The sequence below is a fragment of the Corvus moneduloides genome, chromosome 5 (genome assembly GCF_009650955.1).
Source record: "Corvus moneduloides isolate bCorMon1 chromosome 5, bCorMon1.pri, whole genome shotgun sequence".
NCBI classification, from domain to species: domain Eukaryota; kingdom Metazoa; phylum Chordata; class Aves; order Passeriformes; family Corvidae; genus Corvus; species Corvus moneduloides.
This window is the reverse complement of record NC_045480.1, coordinates 73,394,703-73,418,100: the sequence shown is the minus strand read 5'-3', so window position 1 is coordinate 73,418,100 and position 23,398 is coordinate 73,394,703. Positions and strand designations below refer to the sequence as shown.

Below are 23,398 nucleotides of genomic sequence, written 5' to 3'. Positions count from 1 at the left end.
AGAGAAGGCAGCAAGCGTAACATATAGAAATAGTGGCTTAAAACACTTTCTGCCTGTTGTCATATGGAAAATCATCTCAGTTTCTCAGTTAGCTTCCTGCTTTCATAACAATCTCCAAGCAGGTTCTGGTGTGTGATACCTTTAGCTTGTACTTCCACTCTGAACTATGTTTCTGTAGATGTGTGTCCTGTGTTTGAGCTGGGATCTGGTTTATGGTCACATCTGTGGAACGCCAAGTGGCAATGTTGGTTTCTGTTTCTCCTAGAGCATTAACCTTGCTCATTTCTAAATGAAAGGCCTGGGCCCAGTACAATGAACCTTTAATCTTTGACTTCAGATTCCAAGTAAAATGTGACTTCTTTTTTGTTTGTTGGAAATTATTTGAAGTATTTTTGTTTATTGAAATTCCGTGGCCTTCAAGCCCAGGGCAGCATATGGTCGTGTGAAGTACAGCTGTTTGCAAGTGGAAGATGCTCAGGAATCTGCCTGCCAAACCAGCAAAATCCTGGAAGACAGTCCAACCATCAAGAGTTAAAAAAAATACCCAAATGTGCTTAGATCTGTCATTTGTGACAGATTATTCCTCACTTGCTTATTGCCATCCATTTTTCCAAGGATATGGAGACGTGAGGAAACGTGTCTGTGCATGTTCACAGCTACTTTCCTTTGGCAAATCTTTTGGAAATACGGGCTGGAGTATCTCAGACTAGAGATAACTGCGCAGGCTTTAAACTTGGTTCAAGAAAAGCTTTAAAAATCTGCAGGAGTTGGGGCATATGGGATCCAAGGAGTTTCAGGGCATTTCGATTTGTTTCAAATCCTTTTTTATTACCATTGTTTCATCAGGATTGAGCTATGAAGGCTTATTTCTTGTTCCTGTGTTAGTTCTAATGTACTGTTTCAGCATGATTTCCCCCAAGCTGGCAAGACAGAGTTCCTAAATGGAGATACGTCTTTCTAGCGGCCGATGGTGCTTTATCCCAGTGTATTGGAATAGCATTTTGGAGACAAACGCTTGAATTGCTGCCGAGCATCTGGTTGTAGCACATCGGAAACTCTTGCTGAGTTTGGGATTGGCATTGAGATTGGGACTGGGTGGGACTGTCCCCTCGGGCCTGGAGGTTTCTTCCAGTCCAAGGTGGGGGCTGTGGTCGAGGGGATGTCTGGGCATCCAGGACTTTCTGGGAGGGGAAGGCAGAACAAACCCTGGGAGATGGAAGCGGCTCTGGCCGCGTGCCGCTCTGGGCAGATGGCAGCAGTGTCTTAGGCTGATTTAACGCTCCGATATTCCTGCTCCCCTGCCCTACTGCGCTCTTCCCACAGTAATTCCCTCCTTGCCATGAACTCCCATGACCTGCTGTGCCTGCTCTTACCACTGGCGTTTCTCTGTACTTGGCAGGACTGATGAACTGGGCGTGATGGGTTGCAGCTGGACTTCATCCCCGTCACCTCTCTGCTGTGCAGCACTTCCCACAGGCTAATACAGAGTCCTCAGCCGTAGTAATCCATAGTAAAGAGGATTTCTCAAAGTTCAGGAGCTCCAGAAACTTGGGAAAATGCATTCCCTTATTCAGGACTTGGGGCTTCCTGAGTAAAACACGGAGGGGAGGAGCACTGATTGAGAAGGGAGGCGAAGGGGACTGAAGTCAAGTGTCAATATAGTGTAAAATAATATAATCTAGGAATTCTTTTATATGTCTGGTTGGCTTCTCCCTGGAATTATCACTCAAAGCAAATGAGTACTTCACCCTTACTTCATGGAGCATAGTCAAAGTTTATGCAGATGGTTGCTCAAGCTCCATTTATTTATTCTTGTTTGTTTTTATAAATTCTTTTAACAGGGCCAGGTTTGCTCTAATGATAGGTTTGCCTCATTTCCAAGCCCTTGTGTCTCCACCTCTCTCCTGCCTACCTTCAAACACAGACTTTGGGCCTTAAAATTTATGCTTCAGCCCCTTAAGATGAGCCTTTGGACCTCAGAAGGGACGTTTGGAACTTGTAAGGGTTTGTACTCAAAAAATGAGGTTCTTAGGTCTAAAAGTGTGATTTAGACCCTGTGTATGAGGGATTGGACACTCGAGATGTGTCTTGGACCCTAAGGACTGATTGGATCATAAAAATGGAGCTCTGGACATGGAAAGTGAGGCTTTGGACACTATAAATGCAGCTGTGAGCTGCATCTCTTCAAAAAGGTGGAGGTAGTTTAGCTCTTTTTGGCTCATAGGAAGCATTTGTAGGCACTTCTTGGTAACTGAAATTAAAGTTGTACTATTTATCCTCTGTTGAGAAGCAGGTGGCAGCAGGTTATCAGATAATTGAAAGCAAGGATGAAAGGAGACTCAATCCCGTGTGTTCTGATAGTTCTGCGGAATTCCTCACCCTCCAGCTGAGGAGAGATACTGTGAGTTCAGGCTGGCATCTGAGTGACCTGTGATGTCATCCGAGGTGCCTTCCAGAAAAGGAGGACTTCCCTGTGGGGCCTTCCTGGGGCCTCTCTGGAACAATCAACAGAAACAGCCCAGAACACCTGAGCTGTGAACTTAACAACTACCCCAGGCTGGGCAAAATGTGCATGTGGTACGCAGCCACGAGTGGAAAATATGATGCTAAGAAGCCTAACGCTGTTATTAGTCTCTTTTTCCCTGTTTTTAGATTGGAGACAATATTTGAAGGTTAAATAAGAAACTTCACAGTCTGGTGTGGGTGAGGTGAGGTGAGGTGAGGAGAACATCCCCTAGGAAAGGGTTTAGGAACAGGCAGCTGGAGAGAATCTGCCTGGAGGCTTTTCATAAAAAGTCTCCACTTGGATTGCTACAACTTCAGACTTTTATTTATAGTTTATTTCTGATGTTGAAAAACCATTCTGTACAGCAAAGCACGGGTTTACATGTAATCCCTCCCTTTTAAGCAATATATTTAGGGGCTGGAACTGCTGTTACAGGTCAGTATGTGGTTAAAAATGGTCTGGAACAAAGGGCAGGTGGTTGGGTGCTGTTCTGGATATGCCTTTTGTAGCTGTTACTTAATCACACCTTGTAGTCCTGGCGATGCATTTTCACAAAACACTGCTTTTAGGGCACTTGGACAAAGAATTTCCTTTCTGGATTTTTCCTCTTTGTTCCCAAAACAGCAGACGCTTCTTAACTTTTCTGATTCCTAGAGGCTCACAGCTTACAGTTTATAAAATAGCACAAGCTTATTAAAATGACTAAGTACAGCCCTTTTTTATAGTTTTAGTAATAAATCCCAGATTGTATAACTTGTGCGGACTCTTGTAACACACACGGAGTGCATGAACTGGGCTCTCACTCCTCATTCATGTCCTGCCTCCACATGTCACCTGTGGGAAAGTGTGTGTCCCAGGAAAAGAAAGTAAACAGATACTGAAATAGTCAATGCTCTCAAAATTCAATCCTTGTAGCCTCTCTCAAAGTTCTCATTGATGGTGGAGTTAGGGCTGAATTTGTAACTGCAGTTGGTAGGCTGGAGGTACAGAAGCCATATTCAGCAATGGCTTTTTTGATGTTTCATGTTTATTCAGTGTTGTACGTACTTGGATCTGGAACTTGGCCTGCGAGGCACATGGTCTGAGGTTTGCAAAGGGGCAGGAAGCAGGACTGGAGAGAAAATACTGTGCAGGGTCATTGAGAAAATGAGTTTGTCTGATCTTTCCTGTTCTTAGTTTTCTCAGAGGGTCACACTGCAACTCTAAACATTATGCTCCCATGCAGGCTCTGAAAGAGTCATGAGAAGAAGAGTGAGTTGGTTCCACCTCTGGCCCCTGTGTTTCATCAGAAGCTTCTTGAAACGATGGATAAAGTGCGGCACTGTTGTTCCCATTAAAAAAACCTTTGCTTTCTCTTCTGTTTTCAACAGATACTTGGTTTTCATCAAGTGCTTCTGCTACTTGGCTGAGAACTTTGATAAATTACAATCATGCAACAATAAATCAGCTTCCCTACCTCATAAAAATCCCTTTGTCATTTGACTTTCTTGGTGTTAACCTAACCAAAGGTGTAAAACCACTTTTCCTTTTCCTTTGAGAGGCTTTACCATAGTTTTTTTTCCTTTGTGCAAGGATGTAGAACCAATTTAAAATGAGGAGTTTGATGGAAATATTACTAGCTTTGGTGCTTCCTAGCTTTTGATCCACAAAGTATCTCCATTCAGAGGAAGCTGCATCAGTTTTCTCTCCTTCTCTGACTTCTTTCCGAGCAGATGACTCTTGCTCATGCATAGTTTGGACTGAGTTTTCTGTTACCTTGGAAGAGTGCTGATGCTGCAGCATCATTCATGACTTGTGTACAGGCAGCAGATAAATCAGGATTTCTTTTGTGTGCCACAGTAGAAATGGTGCTGCTGACGCCCGGATCATGAGACCTTCGTATTTTGGCATTATTTTATTCGCTTTACACTTTTGGAGTATTCAGCACTTGAAGGTCTCATTTCCCCTTCTCTGAAGGCTCTCAGATGTCCTCATTTTTTGTTTTCTTTTCCACTTTTTAGAGGAATCTATGACTGGTGCCATCCCATGACTTCTGGAGCTGGGAAAACACCACGTTTACTGCAGAACTGGCAAGCTGTACTGTCTCCTGTACCATTTCTCCATGAAATAGTTCCTAGCAAAGACCTGCTGTAACTGACACAAAGACAAAACTTGTGCTCAGTAAATATTTCTACAGAGACCCTGGGATCAGGGAGGTGCTTGACTGCTCGGAGCATGTTCCATGCATACTTTTCACTCTCGAATAACTGATACTTTAAACCCACAGTTCCTTCTTTAAGGACAAAGCATTCAGCCTGCCAGCTCTATGCAGCAGTTTGCTGTTAAAATGAATCCTGGTAGGTTTTCCAAGAACAAAAAATAGAGACATATTTTTCCACATAAAATCAAAGTTTGTTTTTTCTCTCTGCTTTCATATAACTCTTAAGGGCTTCCATTGAGTTTTCTTGTACTTTCTGAAAGGGGAAAAAAGAAAACCCAGCATTTGGATGAAAACCAAACATGAGAAACTTCAGCATAAAGGAATTTTCTTATGGATGTTTATAGAGGGGACTAAAAACCTTAATTCCAGTCCACTGCAGTGACCCAGTAAATGCTGACATTTTCCTTTCTTCTGTGCAAATTCAACAAGATTTTGGTTAATTTGATGGCTCTTCCAAATGCCTTTTGCTCTTTAAAGTGGTATCAATTAGTATGTTGAGAGACTTCTATTCCTCTGGGCAGATGATTTCCAGTATTTTAGTAGGAGCTTATCTAAGTGGCTTCTAAGTTGTGCCCATAGTTTGGAAGAGGATATTAAACGTTCCTGCGTTTTCATCCTGTTTCTGAATCTTCTGAACAAATAAGACTTCTCTTGGTAGCTGCAGAAGATTTTTGTTTTGATTTAAAAATCTGGTATTAATGATTAGTCACAAACTGGTGCTGTGTTAATAATTCAGGTGTCTGTGAGACTCGAGTGGTACGTTCTGTTTGAATCTTTCATTTGATTCAAAAATGGGTTTAATGTTACTAAAAACTGCGGTCTCACTTTTGGCATGCGCTTAGTAGGAGAAATCTCAACACTCTGTGCTGCCTGTGTTCAACACTCTTCAAGAATGGAGCCTAAAATGATACAGGAGCTCCTGCTTTAATTCTGAGACACATGGCCAGGATAAAACATGGGCTAGAACACGGATTTTGTATCACACTGGTCTTCCAGAGAGGGAAAATGAGCTGTGGAATTCCTGCTTGCTCCTCTGGGAATCACTCCAAGGGTGCTGGAGCTGGAGGGTTAGTAAATGGGGATGTTTTATCCCAAAACCGTGGTGTTTTCCCAAAGCCCAGACACCTCTGTGGAGACTGGAGGCCCATCCATGGAGGAGGAGGAATTTCATCTGCAGACCTCCTCTCTGTAGACACCCGGCAACTGGATCAATAACATCTGTTTCTCCAAAATGTACGCAGTGCTGCAATATTACTTTTTTCCAGCATTCCTCTAATGTGTAGTATTTCTTTATATGCCAAGTATGTCGAGGCCATAAATACTTTAACATGCAGAAGATGTGAAGGGAGGGAAGTATGTCCATTTGGATGCCTTTCCCCTTCCCTGCCAGAGAGACCGGGACCTGTTGGGGTTTGTGAGCACGGTGGGACTTGGGACAAGGGCCTGGAGTGACAGGACAAGGCAGATTGCCTTCAACTGACAGAGGGCAGGTTAGATGGGATATTGGAAAGGAGTTCTTCCCTGAGAGAGTGGTGAGCCACTGGCATGAACTGAAGAGCGGCATCATGGGCAAACTAAACAACTGCAGAAGCTTCTAGAGGATTTTTGAAAAGAAATCCAGAGAATCAGTTGATTCTTGCCAAAATATGGAACCCATGTGGCATGGGAAATAACATCCACCCAAGGAACTGAAGGTGTAACCCTGGAGCTACACAGACTTAGAATCAGTGTCCACCCACTGTGGCTCAGTTTTGGGGGAGGCCAGCGAAGGGAAATATGCTGCAGGCAAAGCATCCTTCTTTGCTTCTATTTTTCTTCCAATAAATCAGCCAGTGTTCAATGCAACTCCAAAAACTTTTTGCCTTTGGATTGGAAAGCGGAGCAGCAGGTAGGTGTGACGCAGGTTTTGCACAGTCACCGAACTGAACCCACCTTAAGCCAACAGTGAGGGTGAAAGGTAGCAGTGTTTTGGGGCTGAATCGGTGTTTTCAGACGAGGCAGCACCTCTTTTATAAAAGCATGTTTCTATCGACTCCTTAAGAAGTTTAGACTGGAGGGCTGTCTCCAGAACTTGCCCCCTCCCCGTTCCAGGTCCCAGGTGTTTGTCTTGGCAGGAGGCAGTGTCTGCTCAGCCGGGGCTGGGATATTAAATTGAGGGAACACAGAGCTCTTGATGCTTTTCAATAGGGCTTCTATTTAGGTAGGGGCAGGATAGAGCTGTCAGCCACCTGTGATTGTCCAACAGGGAAAAAAGGAGGGATGAGGAGTTGGGGGAGAGCCCTGGAAATGTTTTCCAATTCCATCAATAGAATGGTGAGAAGGAAGTGTTTTCTGGGAGGCAGAGCCTTGTGTTGGTTTGACTGCTGAATCCTTTGCTGCAGTGCAGGCATTGGTGGATGAAGAAATGAAGGATGATACTGGCTGAAACAATGTGGGATGGCACAGGAAACCTCCTGAACTGAACTTCCCACATGTGGAGAGCCTTGTAAGAGATTTCACTACAAGCTGAATGATCAATGGGTGGCCCAAAGTGAGAATTGATCCTGGTGTCCTGATTCTGACACTTGGGGCAGTTCTTATTTTCCATATATACTCCAGATATGTATTTCTGCATTAATTTTTAAGGTGTGAGGAGGGGTGGTTGGTTCATTTCATTTCCACAGAATGGAAATTTAGTTTCAATGGCCTTAAGATGAAGGATGAAAGGTTTGGATTAGGTATTAGGAAGAAATTCTTCCCTGTAAGGGTGGGGAGGCCCTGGCACGGGTTGCCCAGAGAACCTGTGACTGTGGCTGCCCCTGGATCCCTGGAAGTGTTTGAGGTCAGGTTGGACAGGGCTTGGAGCAGCCTTGTCTGGTGGAAGGTGTCCCTGCCCATGGCAGGGGCTGGAACAAGTTGGTCTTTAAAGTCCCTGCTAAGCCAAACCGGTCCATGATTCCACGATTCTGTGTGGGAAACACAGATGGATGCTCGTAGGAAATGCAGGTAGAAGTTGAAACTAGACCACGGCAGAGTCCCTCTTCGCTGGGTAGACTAAACCTTGGTTGGTCTTCATGAGAGTGAAGGATACTCGGCTTCCCTTGGTCAAATAAAGGCTTCTTCTGCCCCACCGCAGGCTTTGAAGAATGGAAGGGGGAAGAGAAAACATTTGGAGAAATCTCCAGGCTCTGAAATTCTTCATGTACAGACCCGTCACTGTGTTTTCCTATGTTGATGCAGGTGTTGGATTTGATCTTGTTCTTTGAAGCAAGCAGGTTCATCCTCCTGAGCATAGTCTCTTCCATAAAACAGGACACAGGTAGTTCTTCCTTTTCCCACTGAATCCTTCCGTGTCCTTGAATTGGAAAGCAGCTGCCTGACTCTTTCACACGTGCCTGCTTCACTCTGGTGAGAGCTGTGATCCTCTCATGCTTCCCTTCTAGGTAGAGTCCAACAGCACAGTGCAGCTTTATTACTCTGTATTTGCACCTGTGTGTGACTGAAGGGTCACAAGTTGGAACCTCCTTCCAGAGGGGAAGGGGATTTTGGCATCCTTAGATCCCTGTGTATATTCCTGATTTTTTTCTTACTAAGGATGACCACTTCATGTAGCCTCCTGCTGCTGAGCAAGCTCCAACCTGCCTATTAGTCTGCTTCCACTTATTGACAGCCTGCTCTGTTTGGAGATTAATTTAGAGCCTTGAATGTGATGTTAAGTTTCAATTTTTTAAGCTTATAATCTCCCCTATTTCAGCTCTTCCCAGTGAAGACGCAGCACGTGGTGTTTCCAAATTACTTTGTATGACAGAGGGATGTGCAGATCCTGGGACAGATGAAAGATGTCTGTAATACAAATGAAGATTCTCATGTAGAGAGATGCAGGGAAGCTCTGTGCATCTTGAATTCCCATAATGTGTTGCTGATTTGCTTAAAGCAGCTTTACAAATCTGTTCCCTTACTGTTCAGAGCTGGCTTAGGAGAAATGGCTGCTAATTAATGCCTCGGTTCCCCAGGGTGTCACATCAGCGTTTGAAAAACTATTTCTTTGTAGTACAAAGGCACTAAGGACAGTTTAAAAACATAACTTATAGCATTGTCTTCTCTGTGGGAGATTCTGTGTCTTAAAAGAACACAAGGTGTTCAAAATACAGATACCACCAGAGTTTGGGATGGAGACTGGGAGGACAACGTGAGAGCGTCCTCTGACCTGGTGGCATTGACCATGGGATGGTAGGATGGGTTTAACAGCCCAAAGCCTTTTCTGCTCTCTGGTGATCACTTTTAGAAGCATTCGATAATGGCCATCAGTGTGACTGCTGAACAAACTTCCTGAAGTTTTGAGGGTGGCCTTTCCAAACTCACCTGGGAATTGACTGCCTCGCCCGTACTGCAAACTGCTAGAAACGGGGCATTTGACTTCCTAAAATACTTTTGGAAATCCCACCCATAATGTTTAATACTGAAGGTAAATGTGGCCATTAATGGACACTCCACAGCTCTCCGTTGTGCTCCCTGAATGAAGGTCTCTTTCCTTACAAACACGCCATGCATATTTATAGGGAATCATGTTCCCTCTTAAGTGCTGTTGATTTTGGCTCGGGAAGTGATTCCTTAGTTTAACCTGCCCTTGTAGGTTATTTTCTCAAGGCTTTATATTGTTTCTAGTTCCCTTATTCTTATCTGCATGTTTTACATTTTGAAGGAAAAACAAAAAAGTATTTTCCAGGTTTTGCTTTATCCACGGATTGTCCAGTAAAGAATATAAGGTTTGGTGTCCTCTGGGAAACCCTCCTAGGTGGGCTGCTTGGGCCAGACTGGGTTTGGCCTTGCTCCCAGTTACCTTTTATTATGAACTCCAGCAGCACTTCCTCTTGCATCTCTCTGATTCCATAGAATTCCCTCTGTTCACTGTGCACCATTTCTTCTGAATCGAGGGGGATGGGAAGAACTGCAGGGATGAAAGGAATTAATGCTCAGAAGTCATTTAGACAGATACAGATACTGGGGAGCAAGGTAGATGCAGATGGCATGCTGATGGGACCTGGGCAGGGGTTCTTCTGGATTCTCCTCTGGGAGAAGGGAGTCTGTAGGAAAGCCATGGAGTCAATGCACTTCCCTGAGCCTCAGGGCTGAGATGGTGCTGGGAACAGGCGGATTCATTCCAGCCACTGTGCCCCAAAGGCTGCCTTTGGATTTTGGTGCTCCTGTTGTCTTGCCCATTTTCACAGAGTCCTGAGGACGGCTCTAGAGAACTCTGTAGTAGGAAGGATTCCAACCTGCCTCCTTCAGTGGATGGAAATTTTGAATGTTGTTAATTTTGAAGAAAAAAGCAGTAAAATTAATAGCCTTCCAAGACTGGAGACTGCTTTCCTGGATTGCTCCATCAATGTGCTTTTGTGGAAAAAAAAAGATTTCCACTACATACTTCTTTCTTGAAAATCCACCACAGCCTTTTCTCCAAGGGAGCCTTGAAAAATACGTGCTCCGAGCACCTCCCTGCATATCTCTCCGGCTGGGGGGAAGGAAGCACTGGGTTGGCACTACAGCTTACAGGGAGGATTCACTTAAAAATGCAAAACCTGCTTCTGCCCCTTTGTCTGGATTCATTTGGAAAATTTCAAGCTCTTTTTATTGGTGAAATTTTGGGGGGGAGAAAAGAAATGTATGGGTTACAGTAGTATTCTGAGCGTTTCATGCTTCATCCCTCCTGGTATTTGTATTTAGATCCTCAGGCTGGGTCTTTAGGCTCTAAAATGACGTATGGACATGTTTTCTCTCTCCCTTACCAGGCTGGAATGATAAGAACTGATGAGGATGAATACTTCATTGAGCCTTTGGAAAGAGGAAAGCAGATGGAAGAGGAGAAGGGAAGAATCCACATGGTGTACAGGCGGTCGGCAGTAGCGCAGCATCCCACTGACATGCTCCCTGATGTCCACACAGAAGGTACAGTACCCCGTGGGGTTGCTTGCAGATCTATTCCAGGTTACTTCAGCCTATGGAAGCTTCTGAAGGAGGCTGTATAACTCCTGTTTAAATTTTGGGTCCTGTTTCTTTGAGTAACAGTGAAATTGTGCCAATTTACTGTTTTCCTCCTTCTCCTGGTTGCAATGAAAGCGCTCTGAAGGCAGTTGTGTTGATAGGATATATTTTGTCACATCCAAGGATTCCCCTCTGCCTTGAAGATAATGTGGTTGGTCCATGTGAGAATAATTACCGTGTCTGAGAATAATTATCATCGTGTAGTTTAATCCATTTGGTTGTATGTCTTTTTAATAATTCACAAATCCTCACAAGCCAAGGCATTGCATAGTGAAGGTTAGGGGTTTTGAGGCTCTGGGCTCAGGATGAAAGAGCAGCTCTGCTCTCATCAGTGCTCTGCCTTTCTTTCAGTATCTTTCGGCTTCTCAAATTCCTGTGTTTATGTTGTGTTCACATGTTGTTGGGACTGGGAAGGGTTTGGGATATAAAAGAAGTACATACAATGGACAGAACTGGAGGTGCTTGGCTTTGGGTACCCCAACAAGGCCATTCCAATTTAGCTCATGCATCTGCGGGGGTTTAGCCTGGAGAAGAGGAGGTTCAGGGGAGACCTCTGAAAGGAGGTCAAAACTCCCTGAATGGAGGTTTTAGCCAGGTGGGTTCAGTCCCTTCTCCCAGGTAAAAAGTGACAGGTCAAGAGCACATGGCCTCAAGTACCAGGGGAGGTTTAGATTGGATATTAGGAAAAATTTCTTCATGGAAAGGCTTGTCAAGCCCTGACACGGGCCGCTCAGGGCTGTGGAGGAGTCGCCATCCCTGGAGGGATTTCAAAGTCATGTGGATGTGGCACCTGGGGACATGGGTTAGTGGTGGCCTTGGCAGTGCTGGGGGAATAGCTGAACTCAATCTCGGAGGCCTTTTCCAACCTAAACTATTCCATGACCAAGGTTAAAGCAAGGTGCCCAAGCCTGTGGAGCCTGAGGAAATGTTTGCAGTGGTTGAGTTGTCTATCAGCTGCAGCTGCTGGGTTGTCTATGTATGAGCTGTGTATCGATGCCATGAAAATCTTCCTCTTTCTTCTCTGTCCTTGCTCCCCCACCACCGTGCTTGGGCTCGAGGCAGCGATGCAGAGTACCGTCTGCTCGCGGTTTGGGAGTTCAGCCAGCACACACAAGAATCCAAATTTTCAGTAACAGATGACAGATGACTCAACAAAACAGCCGTTAAGATAAAAAAGTAATTAAAATCGTTGTTGTCAGTGAAGTCGTTACAAAACTGGGAAACTCTGTGTGACAGCCTTTCTCGGCAGTGACACAGGACACGCTGTGTCATGTTCTCCCTACAAGAAGTCAGTTTTCTAAGAGGAAGGCTTCCAGCTCTAGCTATGTGGCAGGAGCTTGCAGTCTGACAGGACATCTGGTATTCCTGCAGGATTTTAGACCGTTTGGGAATTGGTTGGACATTGCTCAAGCAATTGGACAGAATGAGCGTAGGAGTTGTAAGTCGAAAAGCTGCCATCCTGAGAGCAAGGTTTTAGCAATGATCACAGTGCAGTGGAGTATTAACTTCTGTGTATCCTGTGTTCTCGTGGAAGTCAGCACACTTACCCACTTCTCTTTCCCTGTTTCCTTTATGGCTCTCTTTGATGGAGCTTCACAGAGCTGTCTTAAGTGGGAACCAGAAATCTGGGGTTCTGGGGAAGATACTGCGGTGCCTCAAGCTGCTGGATCCTGTGGGTTCAGCCTTCCCACCCCAAAGCAGCACCCTGTGCTGATTCCTATCTATGGTATCCATGGCTCTGGATCGCCTCTTTAGGGAATGACAGTGGCAATTTGCATGTATTATTTTCATAATTTGCTTTGCATAGAGATTGGTTTCTTTAGAAGCCTTATATGAGACACTCAAGAAATCGGATTGGAAATCCTGCCCCATTCCTGTGGGGAATTTTTCTTTGTGTGTGTGCACACCCAATTTAGGCCCCTTGAAGGATTCCTTCATTAATTATTGCCTCTTTATATCTTTGTCTTTTCAGTCATTTTGGTGTGAGTAGGATCTTTTACATATAAATGGACTTGAATATTTGGGGTTTGTTTTGATACCCAGGAATTGCAGACAGTTTTATATCTTTTATGCTTAGAAAATGCCTCTGCTCTCGCTCAGTGATACCAGGGAAATGTGGATAATTTTCCATATTTTGACAGGCTGTTGGCAGGCTGACTATTTGTATGTCATGGGTAATCTGTCTGCTGATTCGAAAGATCTTGTTTGACTGTATTCCTTGGAATCTGATCTTTCTTCTGCTATGTGAGGCAGTGCAGGGAAGCAGTAGGTCTTGACCACCAAATGTTAAAATCATTTTATTAACCCAAAATCCTACTTGGTCCTTGTGATGTCCATCAGACAGGGTGCTCACTGGTTTGAGGTGCTGAACTCAGGTTAGTTCTCCTGGACAAAGGAGGCTCTTCCTCTTCTGTGGGGTGGAAGCCAAGGCCTCCCATGGGAAATCCCAGCTATTGAAAAAGCACTTAAATATAGTGGGATGTGACACTGGACATTTGTTTTTAAGCATCTGGGATCAGCGTCCGGTTAGGTCTGGTCTGGGAATGATATCACAGAGCAGGACAGTGTCTTGAGTTCTCCATGGGTGTAATTACACGTTGTCTCCTGACAGCTTTTCCATGTCGGATTGCCCTGGGATGACATTTGTAAGCTTGACTTCCCCAGTCATTTAAGTCTTGATCCTAAAGACACTGAACATCTGTGCTTCTCATTTGGGTTGAGTAGTACAGGTAGTCAGCGTTCATGTTGTGAGTGTTACTCCCAAGTAATGTCTCTTAAATCAAAAAATACTTATCCTTAAGGATGAAAAGAAACAAAGTGTCCATATGGGAGGGAAGGGTCTGAGGGACAGAGAGCGAAAGAACTGTGCAGACAGAGCTAAAAAAAATAGAGCAGTGTATGAGGTTGTCATGTTAAAACATGATTTACATAAATCCTTATGATATTCTCACCAAAATAGCTTTTTATTCCAGAATGGAAGGAAATGCTCTCAGGACAAGCCTGAGTTTGGGAGGTCTTTGAAGTATAACAATGATATTACTCTGTCTGAGTGGGATGAAAAGAAGCTGCTCCTTGTTAATAAGCTGAGAAACATCACTGTGATCATTAACCTTATTCCTTGAAAGCGTTCAAGATGCAGCAGAAACAGGCAAAGAACCTGTAGAATTCACAGTCAAATTTGCACCTAGGAGGCCACCTGTGCAAGTTCTACTGAATTTGGCTCAGGAGTGTGGTAAAATAAAATCGAAGCTGTGTTTCAGAAACATAAAAGCCTGATCCAAGTCCGCTGAAGTCAGTGGGAACACTCATGCTGACATCAGTGGGATGATGAGGCAGGGTTTGGATCATATGCTGCTCGAGATGATAACTGAGTATTCAATTTATCTTTCCTCCTGTTTGTTCATTTATCATTTTTTCTGTGTACTTTCATGTGGTAGAATGATGACAGGCAACCCTGAGCTTGGCAGTTACACAGCATGGTAATGTACTCGGAGCTTTCCTATTTCATCCTCCTCTTCACACCGTAGTATTTTTTAAATGACAACCTATTCACCCAGCAAGCACTTGAGATGAAAGTATTTTTGTAATTACTTCCTAACAGTGGGAAACAAGAAGTAGGAGCCTTTATCTCCCAGCTTCCTTTCAGAATTTTCATTTTCCCCAAAGCACCAAAGTGCTTGTGTGTCTGATGGGGTTGCCATGGCACTCGTGTCGAGTGTCTTTGTCCCAGGTGGGAAACATGTAGGAGGAAGAAATGATTTAGGACTTGCTCCTGGTTGCCTGGGAATGAAACCCTGGAATAGAAGGTGGAAGAATGGGAAGACTATTGCCTGCTTGGGAGACCTCCCTCTGCACTTCCCCAGGCACATCATTAGTGGTTCTCAGGGACGTCGTCGTGCCGGAGGGTGTCTGAACTCTTTCTCAGCAGAATTTCTCATGACCTGTGTTCTGGTGGAGGATATTTTTGATGCTGCACAGCCCACCACACAAGTTTATGCATCAGAACAATGGCAAAGATGGAAATGATTGTTGTGTATAATCCTCTGTTCAGTATGGGCATTTTTGTATAATCACAGAATCCCAGCATGGTCTGGGTTGGAAGGGACCTTAAGGATCATCTTGCTCCACTCCCTGCCATGGGCAGGGACACCTTCCACTATCCCAGCTTGCTTGAAGCCCCGTCCAACCTGGCCTTGGGCACTTCCAGGGGTGGCACAGCTTCTCTGGGCAGCCTGTGCCAAGACCTCACCACCCTCACAGGGAAGAATTTCTTCCTGATATCTGGTCAAAAGTCTCTCTCCAGCTCTCTTGTAGTCCCCCAAGAAAGGGCCACCAATAACTTGTATTGATGGCAATAACCTGGGTTGTCTAAGGACATCCTCTTACATATCCAGACCTTCTGGAGCTTTTGCTTTTAATTTAGCCTTCTTCTCTTAAACTGAAACTTAATTGGATTCTCTGAAGTTCTTCATTGAATATAGTTTGTGGGATTGGTTTTTTTCTTTTTTTTTTAGGTAACAGTTTGCTTAATCAAGGAAAGGTAATCAAATGGAACAGGAAGAGCACAGCGTGGTATAAAAGAAAAGGAGTGTTGGTGATGGATGTATAGGAAGCAAAAGGAAACAAAGACTTTATAGTGAGGAAAAGCTTACGATTTTTTTAAGAAGGAAAAGCTTGAGCAGGAGTGGATCAGAAGGTGCTGTGAAGTGACTGATGTGCTCTGTCTGTGTTGGGGAGGTGGTGCCTGATGATGAGAGCAAGAACATCCATCTGCTTAAGTCGTCTTCTATTCTTGGCAATAACAAAGGAAAATTATTTTTAAATAAAACCAAGAATAAAGGCTTCATTTCAACTGCAGGCACCCAGCGCCAGAGTAGTAAAACACAGAGAAAAATCTGTATGAAGGGCAAATTGAAGAAATGGAGACAGGTCAGTACATTCAGCTTGCAGCCATTCCAAGGCTCCTACCATTTTCCGGTAAAAACTCCCTGTGCCCCCAAATTGCATAGGAAGAGGAAAACTTTCAGCTAACAGTGGTCATAACAGACAGGAGAGGTTTTTAAATATTGTGTAAGCAGCTGCTCCTGTGCGAGGGGAGCCTGTTTGGTTCATAGATGACATTCTCAGAGTAATCTGGGAGAGACATGCCAAGGTGAGGGTCACCCTTGGGTGGTCCATGTAGGACTGAGGTCCCTGGCTTGGATGTGAAGTGGCTCGTTTCTGCTGCTGGGTTTGATCAGAAAGGTGCACATGAGATGGTTAAAAGTGCTCTTTATGGACCAGGACATATGTACCAGCATGGCACTGTCTGAGAATATGGGAGTGGGAAGCAGAAGAGCTGCCTTATCGGGGGGAGTTTATGTGAATTAGAGGGCAGGAACCAGAGGAAATGAGTCCTCCCACAGCTTGCGGGGGCTGAGGCTCGTTCACGTGTTTCACATGCGCGTCCTACAAATTCAGGACCGAAATGAGAGCACAGAGCCCTGTTTTATCAGTCTGTGTTCTACAGCAGGCTTTTGATGGAAAAATGAACTAAAATGTAGCAGTTTGTGTCATAACATAAAAGAGTAATTTCCATACTGTAAGACTCTCCCTGGACCTTCTTCCCCTGAATTATCTGCAGGTTTAGCATTTTTCCCCACTGCGAGACACCTGGTTCTTAATGGTTTTGATGCTCGGTAAAGTTATAGGAAGATTCTAGAAACAGCCTAAGAATCCAAACTGAGGGCAATTTAATTCAGATATATCAATGAAAATACCAGGATGAGATTTTGGCACCCCTGGTTTATGACAGAGAAGGAAAATGGATCTGGTGTGTTTTGAATGAGCAGTTTGGATGCCACGCTCCTGCTTTTGGTAGGGTCCGTGTGGGGTTACTGTGGACTAACTCTTGCTGTACCCCGTGTATTACACCAAGATGTTCCAGAGCTCACTTCACCCTTCCCTTTATCCCTTCAAAACATGGTGTAGATGATAAATAATCCGGTTTGTCTTATGTGGGATGACAGAGAATTGGGCAGCTGGAGCTGACAGGAATGCGGATGGAAGTTACTAACGTGAGAACATCAGCCTCATACTTCACTTGCTCCCAGTGGACTGAGTTTCTTCAGATCCATTTCTGGGTTACGCAAGTGCATAAATCTTTCCAAAATGCAGTAGTAAAACACCGCAGAGTAACAGCATGACCCAGCTGTTGTTTGCTGAGAAAACAGTGGGTTTTTTTCCAGAATACCTTGCCTAATCATTCTTTGGAGTATTCCAATAACGTGGGACAGGATCAGCCAGATAATTAGGGTTCTAGAGGTTATTAAAAGTCACACAAATCTGAGTCTGCAGGTAGAGTTGGAAAGGAGGGAATTGATGTCTCAGCGAAGCTGACTTCTCCTGCATGGTGACGGGGAGAGGCTGACCTGTGGGAAATCTGTGTTGGATTCCATCAAATATCATGTGGTTTGGGAAGAGAACCCAGGGAGGGATGAAGAGCTTTGCTGGCTTGTACTTTAGGAGTAGCCAAGGGAAGTGTTTCGTTGGTGTGTCTTCCTTTGCAGCATTATTGGCAGGGCCTATTTCTAAACATTCCTGGGAAAAGTTTGAGGATCTGTCTGTAGGAGAGATGCCCTTGTGTCTCCTTTGGCATTTTACCTCTCCCCCCAGATAACAAGCAGGCTGCTGCCTCCCTCCCAGCAGTTAGTGATGTGTCTGCAGGAAACAGGTTTGTCCTTCCCCTTGTTCCTGGCAACAGGCTCTGTCCATCGAGTGGCTAGAAATGGTAGGATTTTCCTTCTTCTCCCATATTTCTGCATAGGGTGCCTAACAGTGGACCTTAGATATCTGGAGAAAGCTGGATTCAGACACTCACATCCTCCATGGAGGCCAGGGAATGATGGGCTGCGAGTGTGTGTGAAAACACATGCTTGATTAGCAAGTGCTGTCTTTTTATATGAAATGACTATCTTGTAGCCATAAATGCAAAATCGGGATCACAAAGTTTGAATGACTGTTTGTTTGCCAAATGATTGTTCTGTAATCCTACAGTCATCAAATAATAAATCAACACCACCTGGTTATTGCAAATTAGAATAAAAACTTCTAATTACACTGATCATCTTGTGCAAAATCCTAATAATACCTAGAATCTTTCAGATAATAAATTTTCAGCTTCAACAGGGTTAAACACAGTGTAAACTGAGCTTTTTTAGTCTCATCTGGAAACAGTAACAGGTGATGCAAGGCCATCCAAGGAACTTTGTGCTTTCTTAATGGAGAGCTCTGCTCTGCCTTTCCAATTCTCGTCACTAATAGTTCCAGAGAACAAAAAGTCACAATTTCCAGGAGGAATAGTAGTTGTGCTTTTCTGTCCTTGACAATAAATCTGTTAGAGGTATTAAAGTAAGAGGCAGTAGTAACTCTGTTAATTGTTTACAGAAGTCAGATCGGTGGGAGAGTCAGTGATGGGTCTGTGGCTGCCCTTAAGCGTCAAAATAACCTCTGGGCCTGAAGGGTTTGGATGTTTTTCCTCCCTTTCAAGTCAAAGTTAATGTTGTAATAGTTTACCAGTTTAGTATATACCCTGTTCCCTCCTGTCCAGGCTCTTCTGCACTGTGTTTCCAAGTGCTGTGGAGTGGTACACAGAGGTTTGAGAAGGTCCGTGCAAGCAGACAGTGAAGGTTTGTGGGTCTGGGGATTTCTGCAGTCTGCAGCGTGGACCAGCTTCACACTGCCAGAGCGCAGGTTTAGATGGGATATTGGGAGGAAATTCTCCCCTGTGGGCCTGGTGAGGCCCTGGCACAGGTTGCCCAGAGCAGCTGTGACTGCCCCATCCCTGGAAGTGTCCAAGGCCAGGCTGGACAAGGCTTGGAGCAATCTGGGATAGTGGAGGGTGTCTGTTCCCAGGAGAAGAGGACCTGGGGGAAGAGAAAAAGCTGTTGAGGATGTTTCTTAGGAGCTCTGAATGTAGCTTCAGCAGAATCACTGGGGATGATTGCAGGCTGCTCTGCCAGATAGTGATTTACTTTTTACTTAGGTCTTGGACTTGCTAACCATGTTAGGCAGCTAATTAGGAACCAGGTAAATTAGTGTCTTTCTCTTCTTCTGTTTCTGGATGTAGATTTCCATTTGCCTTTGAGTACCTGTGATTTGATGATGAAGATTCTTTGCTTAGAGCAGAAAGGAAGCTCAGGGCCAGCCCATGGTGAAACTGTGTTCTGATCCTCCATGTTGCCTCACAACATAGAGCAAATATCTCAAACGTTACTTAAAACTCATGTTGTTGAACATGAAAAATTCATCTGGTGCTTCTAGACTGAGAGTAATTCCAAGTACATCTCTTGCTTTCATTTGATCTGTGGCAAAACCTGTTTTGAAAATTCCTGAGAAATACCTTGGAGTGAAAGGGTAACTCATTATACTCTGTGGCTTATGAAGAAATGCTAATTGATATCATCACAGATGATGTAACTAGTATCATAGATTTTGTTAATTTTCAGCAAAAGCCCTGTATTCCCTAGAACTACGATACCAATTAAAATCCACTTCACAAAATAATTTATTACCTTATTTACTTACTTTTTGAATGCTCAGTTCTAACCAACAGGCAGTGAGTATCCAGAAACCATGTAATTAATGTTGGGAACTGTTTTAAATAGTTTGTCCTGAGCAGTCCTTGAAAATGCACTGCCATATCCCTGGGTTCTGCTTGGGCTCTTCCATAGCCAAGTCCATGTTCTTTTTATCCCCGATCACAAGTGAATTTGAAAACAGATGCATTCGAGCCTCTGCTTTGGTATTTTAATGGTATTTTTCTATTTTCTTTTACGGGGTTGATTCTTGATTTATTTCAAGCCCCTTTTCTTAATCAGGGTTTTCCCTGCCAAGAATAAGTAACAATATATTTTCATTACTTGCAGCACTTCAAAGCTTCCAAGTTTCTGATGCTGAGAACATTTACTACTAGAAGTGAAAATCAGTCTTCCTTTAGTTAACAGTGCTCTTTAATAGGGAACACAAGGGGCGATGAATCAATTAAAAGTATCTGTTCTTTGAGGGCTCACGCAGCACTGTGCCATGTTGTGGGGGTTGATTACATACTGGGTTTGGTTGGAGGAAGGCTGATAAAGTTCTAACCTCCTCAGATCTGCTTCATTTGCTCTTTGTTAAACATGCTTTTTTTTTTTTTTTTTTTTTTTTTTTTTTGCTGGCAAGACATGATCATCATTCTTTTTTTTTTTTTTTTACATCTCAAGTTTGTTGGGCTGTTTGGAAAAATAGGACAATGAAAGCCATCTGGGCATCCCATCCACTTCCATTTGGAAACATCGGCATCGTTATTAGGAACGTCTCACCAGCACTGCAGTGAGCAGATGTGCTCTCTTTCCATCTCCAGGCTCACTTAGAACTTCTGATAGTGAGAGAAATTCGATAGGCACTAAACCCCAAATTCCTGTTTCTTGATCCCGCCCTCTAATGCCACTTATTTAGGATGTTTGTTCCTGTGTAAAGAAGAAACTTGGGGCATTTGAGGGAAGAAGCAATGGAGAAAAGCCAGCAATGTGTCCTGCAGGTCATTCCATGTCTGTATCTGTAGGATTTAAAGCTGAGCACTTGTACGCTTGAGCCTTTGCCAGCAGGTTGACTCACAGCTGTTCATCAGATGTAATGCTCTGTGGAAATCCAGACTCCTCTGGCTTCAGCTGCCCTATCTCCATTCTTAAAGCCTTAAGAAATTAGACTTTAAATTTCTTTAAAGAGAGACAACCCCTTCATTGAGTTTAACATCCCTTTTCTGAACCTCACAGGTGATGGCACAGTATACAGGTGTTCCTGCTGCCAGTATCTCCATATAACTCTGTATTTTGTAGTCCCTGTACAAGTTTACAATGAGAGTGGTGAGGCACTGGCACAGGTAAAAGATAGGATTGTGTCTGCAGTGCCAGGGAAGCTGAGGCAGAAGCTGGAAAGCCAGGGAAAAACTGGAAAGCTGCGCTGCTGGACAGTGAGTTCCCTCAGGTGCTTTTCCATGGAAGAGCAAAACTGGACAACCAAGAGCATCTGTGAAACCTTTTAGGCACTTGGGACATAATAAGCTGCTTTCAGCATCTTCTGTGAAGGCTTATTTGGGATGATGATCATATTTACAGCTTGAGTGGGATATTCAAAGACACACTGCAGGTTATTACCCCAACTAGAAATGGGTAAGTTGATGCCCACAGTTTGGAAGTGGCTGTTCCACAGTGGCAGAGTTTCTATCCAAATCACACTTCCCAATTCCCAAGCAGATACTCTGTCTCGCTAATGACTTGGATGTTACTTTTTTTTCAGGATTTTCAGTGATCTTTCTGCTTGGTTGGGTTTTTTAAGCTGTTTGTTGTCCTAACCCAAGAGCCCCTTTGTGCAGTTCAGCCTGGGGTTTTGGGACACCCCCTTCCTCTGTGGATGTGGTATCTGGGTAGAAAGGCCTTGTGCATATTTTTGCTGTTATCTTGGACACTCTCTTGGTCCATGGACTGTTGGGAAATAGCTTGGGCTTGGAGACATTTGTTGCTCTTGGAATGCTGACTTACAGTGCATTCATGGAAAAAAAAGCAGGAACCCGAGTTCAACAGCATTCAGTGACAGTTTATAGTTGGAGCTTTTCCTTTATATTTATGCCAGTGGAATTTTGAGAAATGGCTGAAATTCCATGTGGCGAGAAAGAGAGGCTTATTATCCGTGACTAATGCATGGATACGCTTTTTAAAATTGGAATTATTTGCTGTCGTGCCTCTTCTACTCTTCTGCTATATTGGTTGATTCTGTTGTCTCCTAATTTTGAACAGCCTTTCTCTCACCTTGGACTGCCACTCTCACATCACTCCCACTGCCATCCTCCCTTGGTAGTTCAGCCACTGCAACCAAACTGGGATCCAGAGCTGGGATAAGCTCACCTTTATGTTAGTTAGGGATTGAATCCAAGACGAAGGCTGCATTTTCAGATGACAGTATTGAAAATTGTACTCTTGATTGATTTTGGTACATTGGATTGTCTTTCTTGCTGCGTTTTCTGCAACACCAATAATATTTGACTAATCATTTCTTCTTTGTGATTCTAATTCATGAAATTTATTGATTAGCTTAAGAGGTCCTTTTACGTGTCTATACTGAACCCTCAGGGTGTTTCCCTCCTTTCGCAGAGGAGAACTATCTCTTCTTGTAATATTTCTAGTCAGACCCATTGTATACTCAATGGAAAATTCTTCCTAAATCTTCTCCCCTCTCAGGTTCTTCTCCTTTTTATTATTGTGCTTTTTCTCGCTGTCTCTGTTAGCTTTCCACCAGACTGGAGGGCTCATTAAAACAACACTGTACAGGAAATGGAGAGAGGTGCAAGAATGGGACCCTGCTCGCCAAAGAAGGAAAGTTGGCAGCTCTCCTCTCACAGGAAAATTCCTTGGATTCAAGAAGCAGCTTCATTGAGAGAGTGTGCTGCTGAAGAGGCATGAAGTGCTTGGTGAAGTGTCATTCCACAAATAAGTGGCATTTTGGATACTCACACATTGTGATGAGGTTCTAGCAATAATGTTCCAGTCTATTTGAATTAATTTATGTTTTGTCTGAGTGGTCTTGAGTGTCAGGAGGGAGAAGAAGGTGGGTTCCGGATAGAAAGAAGTACTAATTCCCTGGAAGATGCTTCCAGCAGACCTCACCTCCCACGGCAGACTGCAGGGATGAACCTTGCTGAAAAACTCCCTCTCCTTAGTCACAGCATTTTCAAGAGAAATAGTCCTGTCTTTCAGGTCACAATGGGAGAATTTATGATTATGACTCTGTGCTATTTTGGATGGGATCGGGATGGGGGAAAGGAGAGGGGAATGATCAAAATATCCTGTGTGGAAACAGTGCAAGTTAGATTCATAACACATCTGTGCGAGGTGCAGGCGAGGCTGGCGCACTTGTAGGAATTTGGTGAGGTGGAAAGGAAAAAAAAGTGCCTTGTTGTGTAAGAGTCTATACGAAAAAAGGAAAGTATAAAAGGGGGGGGGGTGGGTCCATAACGAAAAAGATCTGTGTCAGTTTCTGAGGACTGGTGTTTGGGCCTTGCACAAGACTCTTCCCCACCCTGAATGGCGACAGGAACGCGCAGGTGGGACTCTGATGTTTGCAAACCAGTTCTGTGGTGTGACAGTGAAAATCAACCCTCCTAAGCTGCCTATTGGCTGGTTTTTTTCACTAAAAATAGTGTGATGTCAGTATGTCTGTAATATCAGGCTGTGTGGTTTTCATAAGTGTATCGCACTTACTCCAAGTAATTATAGCCAGAGCTGTGGGTAGATGAGGTTCTGCTCCATAAGGCATTGTGAAGATTGAGAGCTGGCTTTTACTTCAGGACTGTTGTCTCCCTGTCAGCCCTTCCACTTTTAAAATCCTCCCTTCCAGAAAATGCTTGACTAGAAGACAGCAGAGGCTTTGACTGACTTTGTGATTTCACAAAATCTGCCTGTGTGACATTGAATACTATTTTTCAGTGAAGAATCAGAATTTGTTGACCCAGCACAGCTAGCTGGAATATATTTATAATCATTCACTTTGTGTATTTTTTTCCTCAAAAAAAAATTACTCCATAATCATCAATTCAGCCAGTTCCTGTTTACAATTTAAAATTTAAAAATTAAGGATTTCAGCTTGAGATAGGGTTG

General features: G+C 43.9%; 1 protein-coding gene across 2 annotated transcripts in view; it reads left to right on the top strand.

The window, feature by feature from the left end:
* Positions 1-23,398, top strand: part of ADAMTS3 (ADAM metallopeptidase with thrombospondin type 1 motif 3) — a 57,488-nt gene that overhangs the window by 9,680 nt on the left and 24,410 nt on the right. For both annotated transcript variants that reach the window (XM_032109397.1, XM_032109398.1), the window contains one exon: positions 10,475-10,631. In XM_032109397.1, the coding sequence (XP_031965288.1) occupies positions 10,475-10,631 (157 nt within the window). The remainder of the gene's footprint in view (positions 1-10,474; positions 10,632-23,398) is intronic.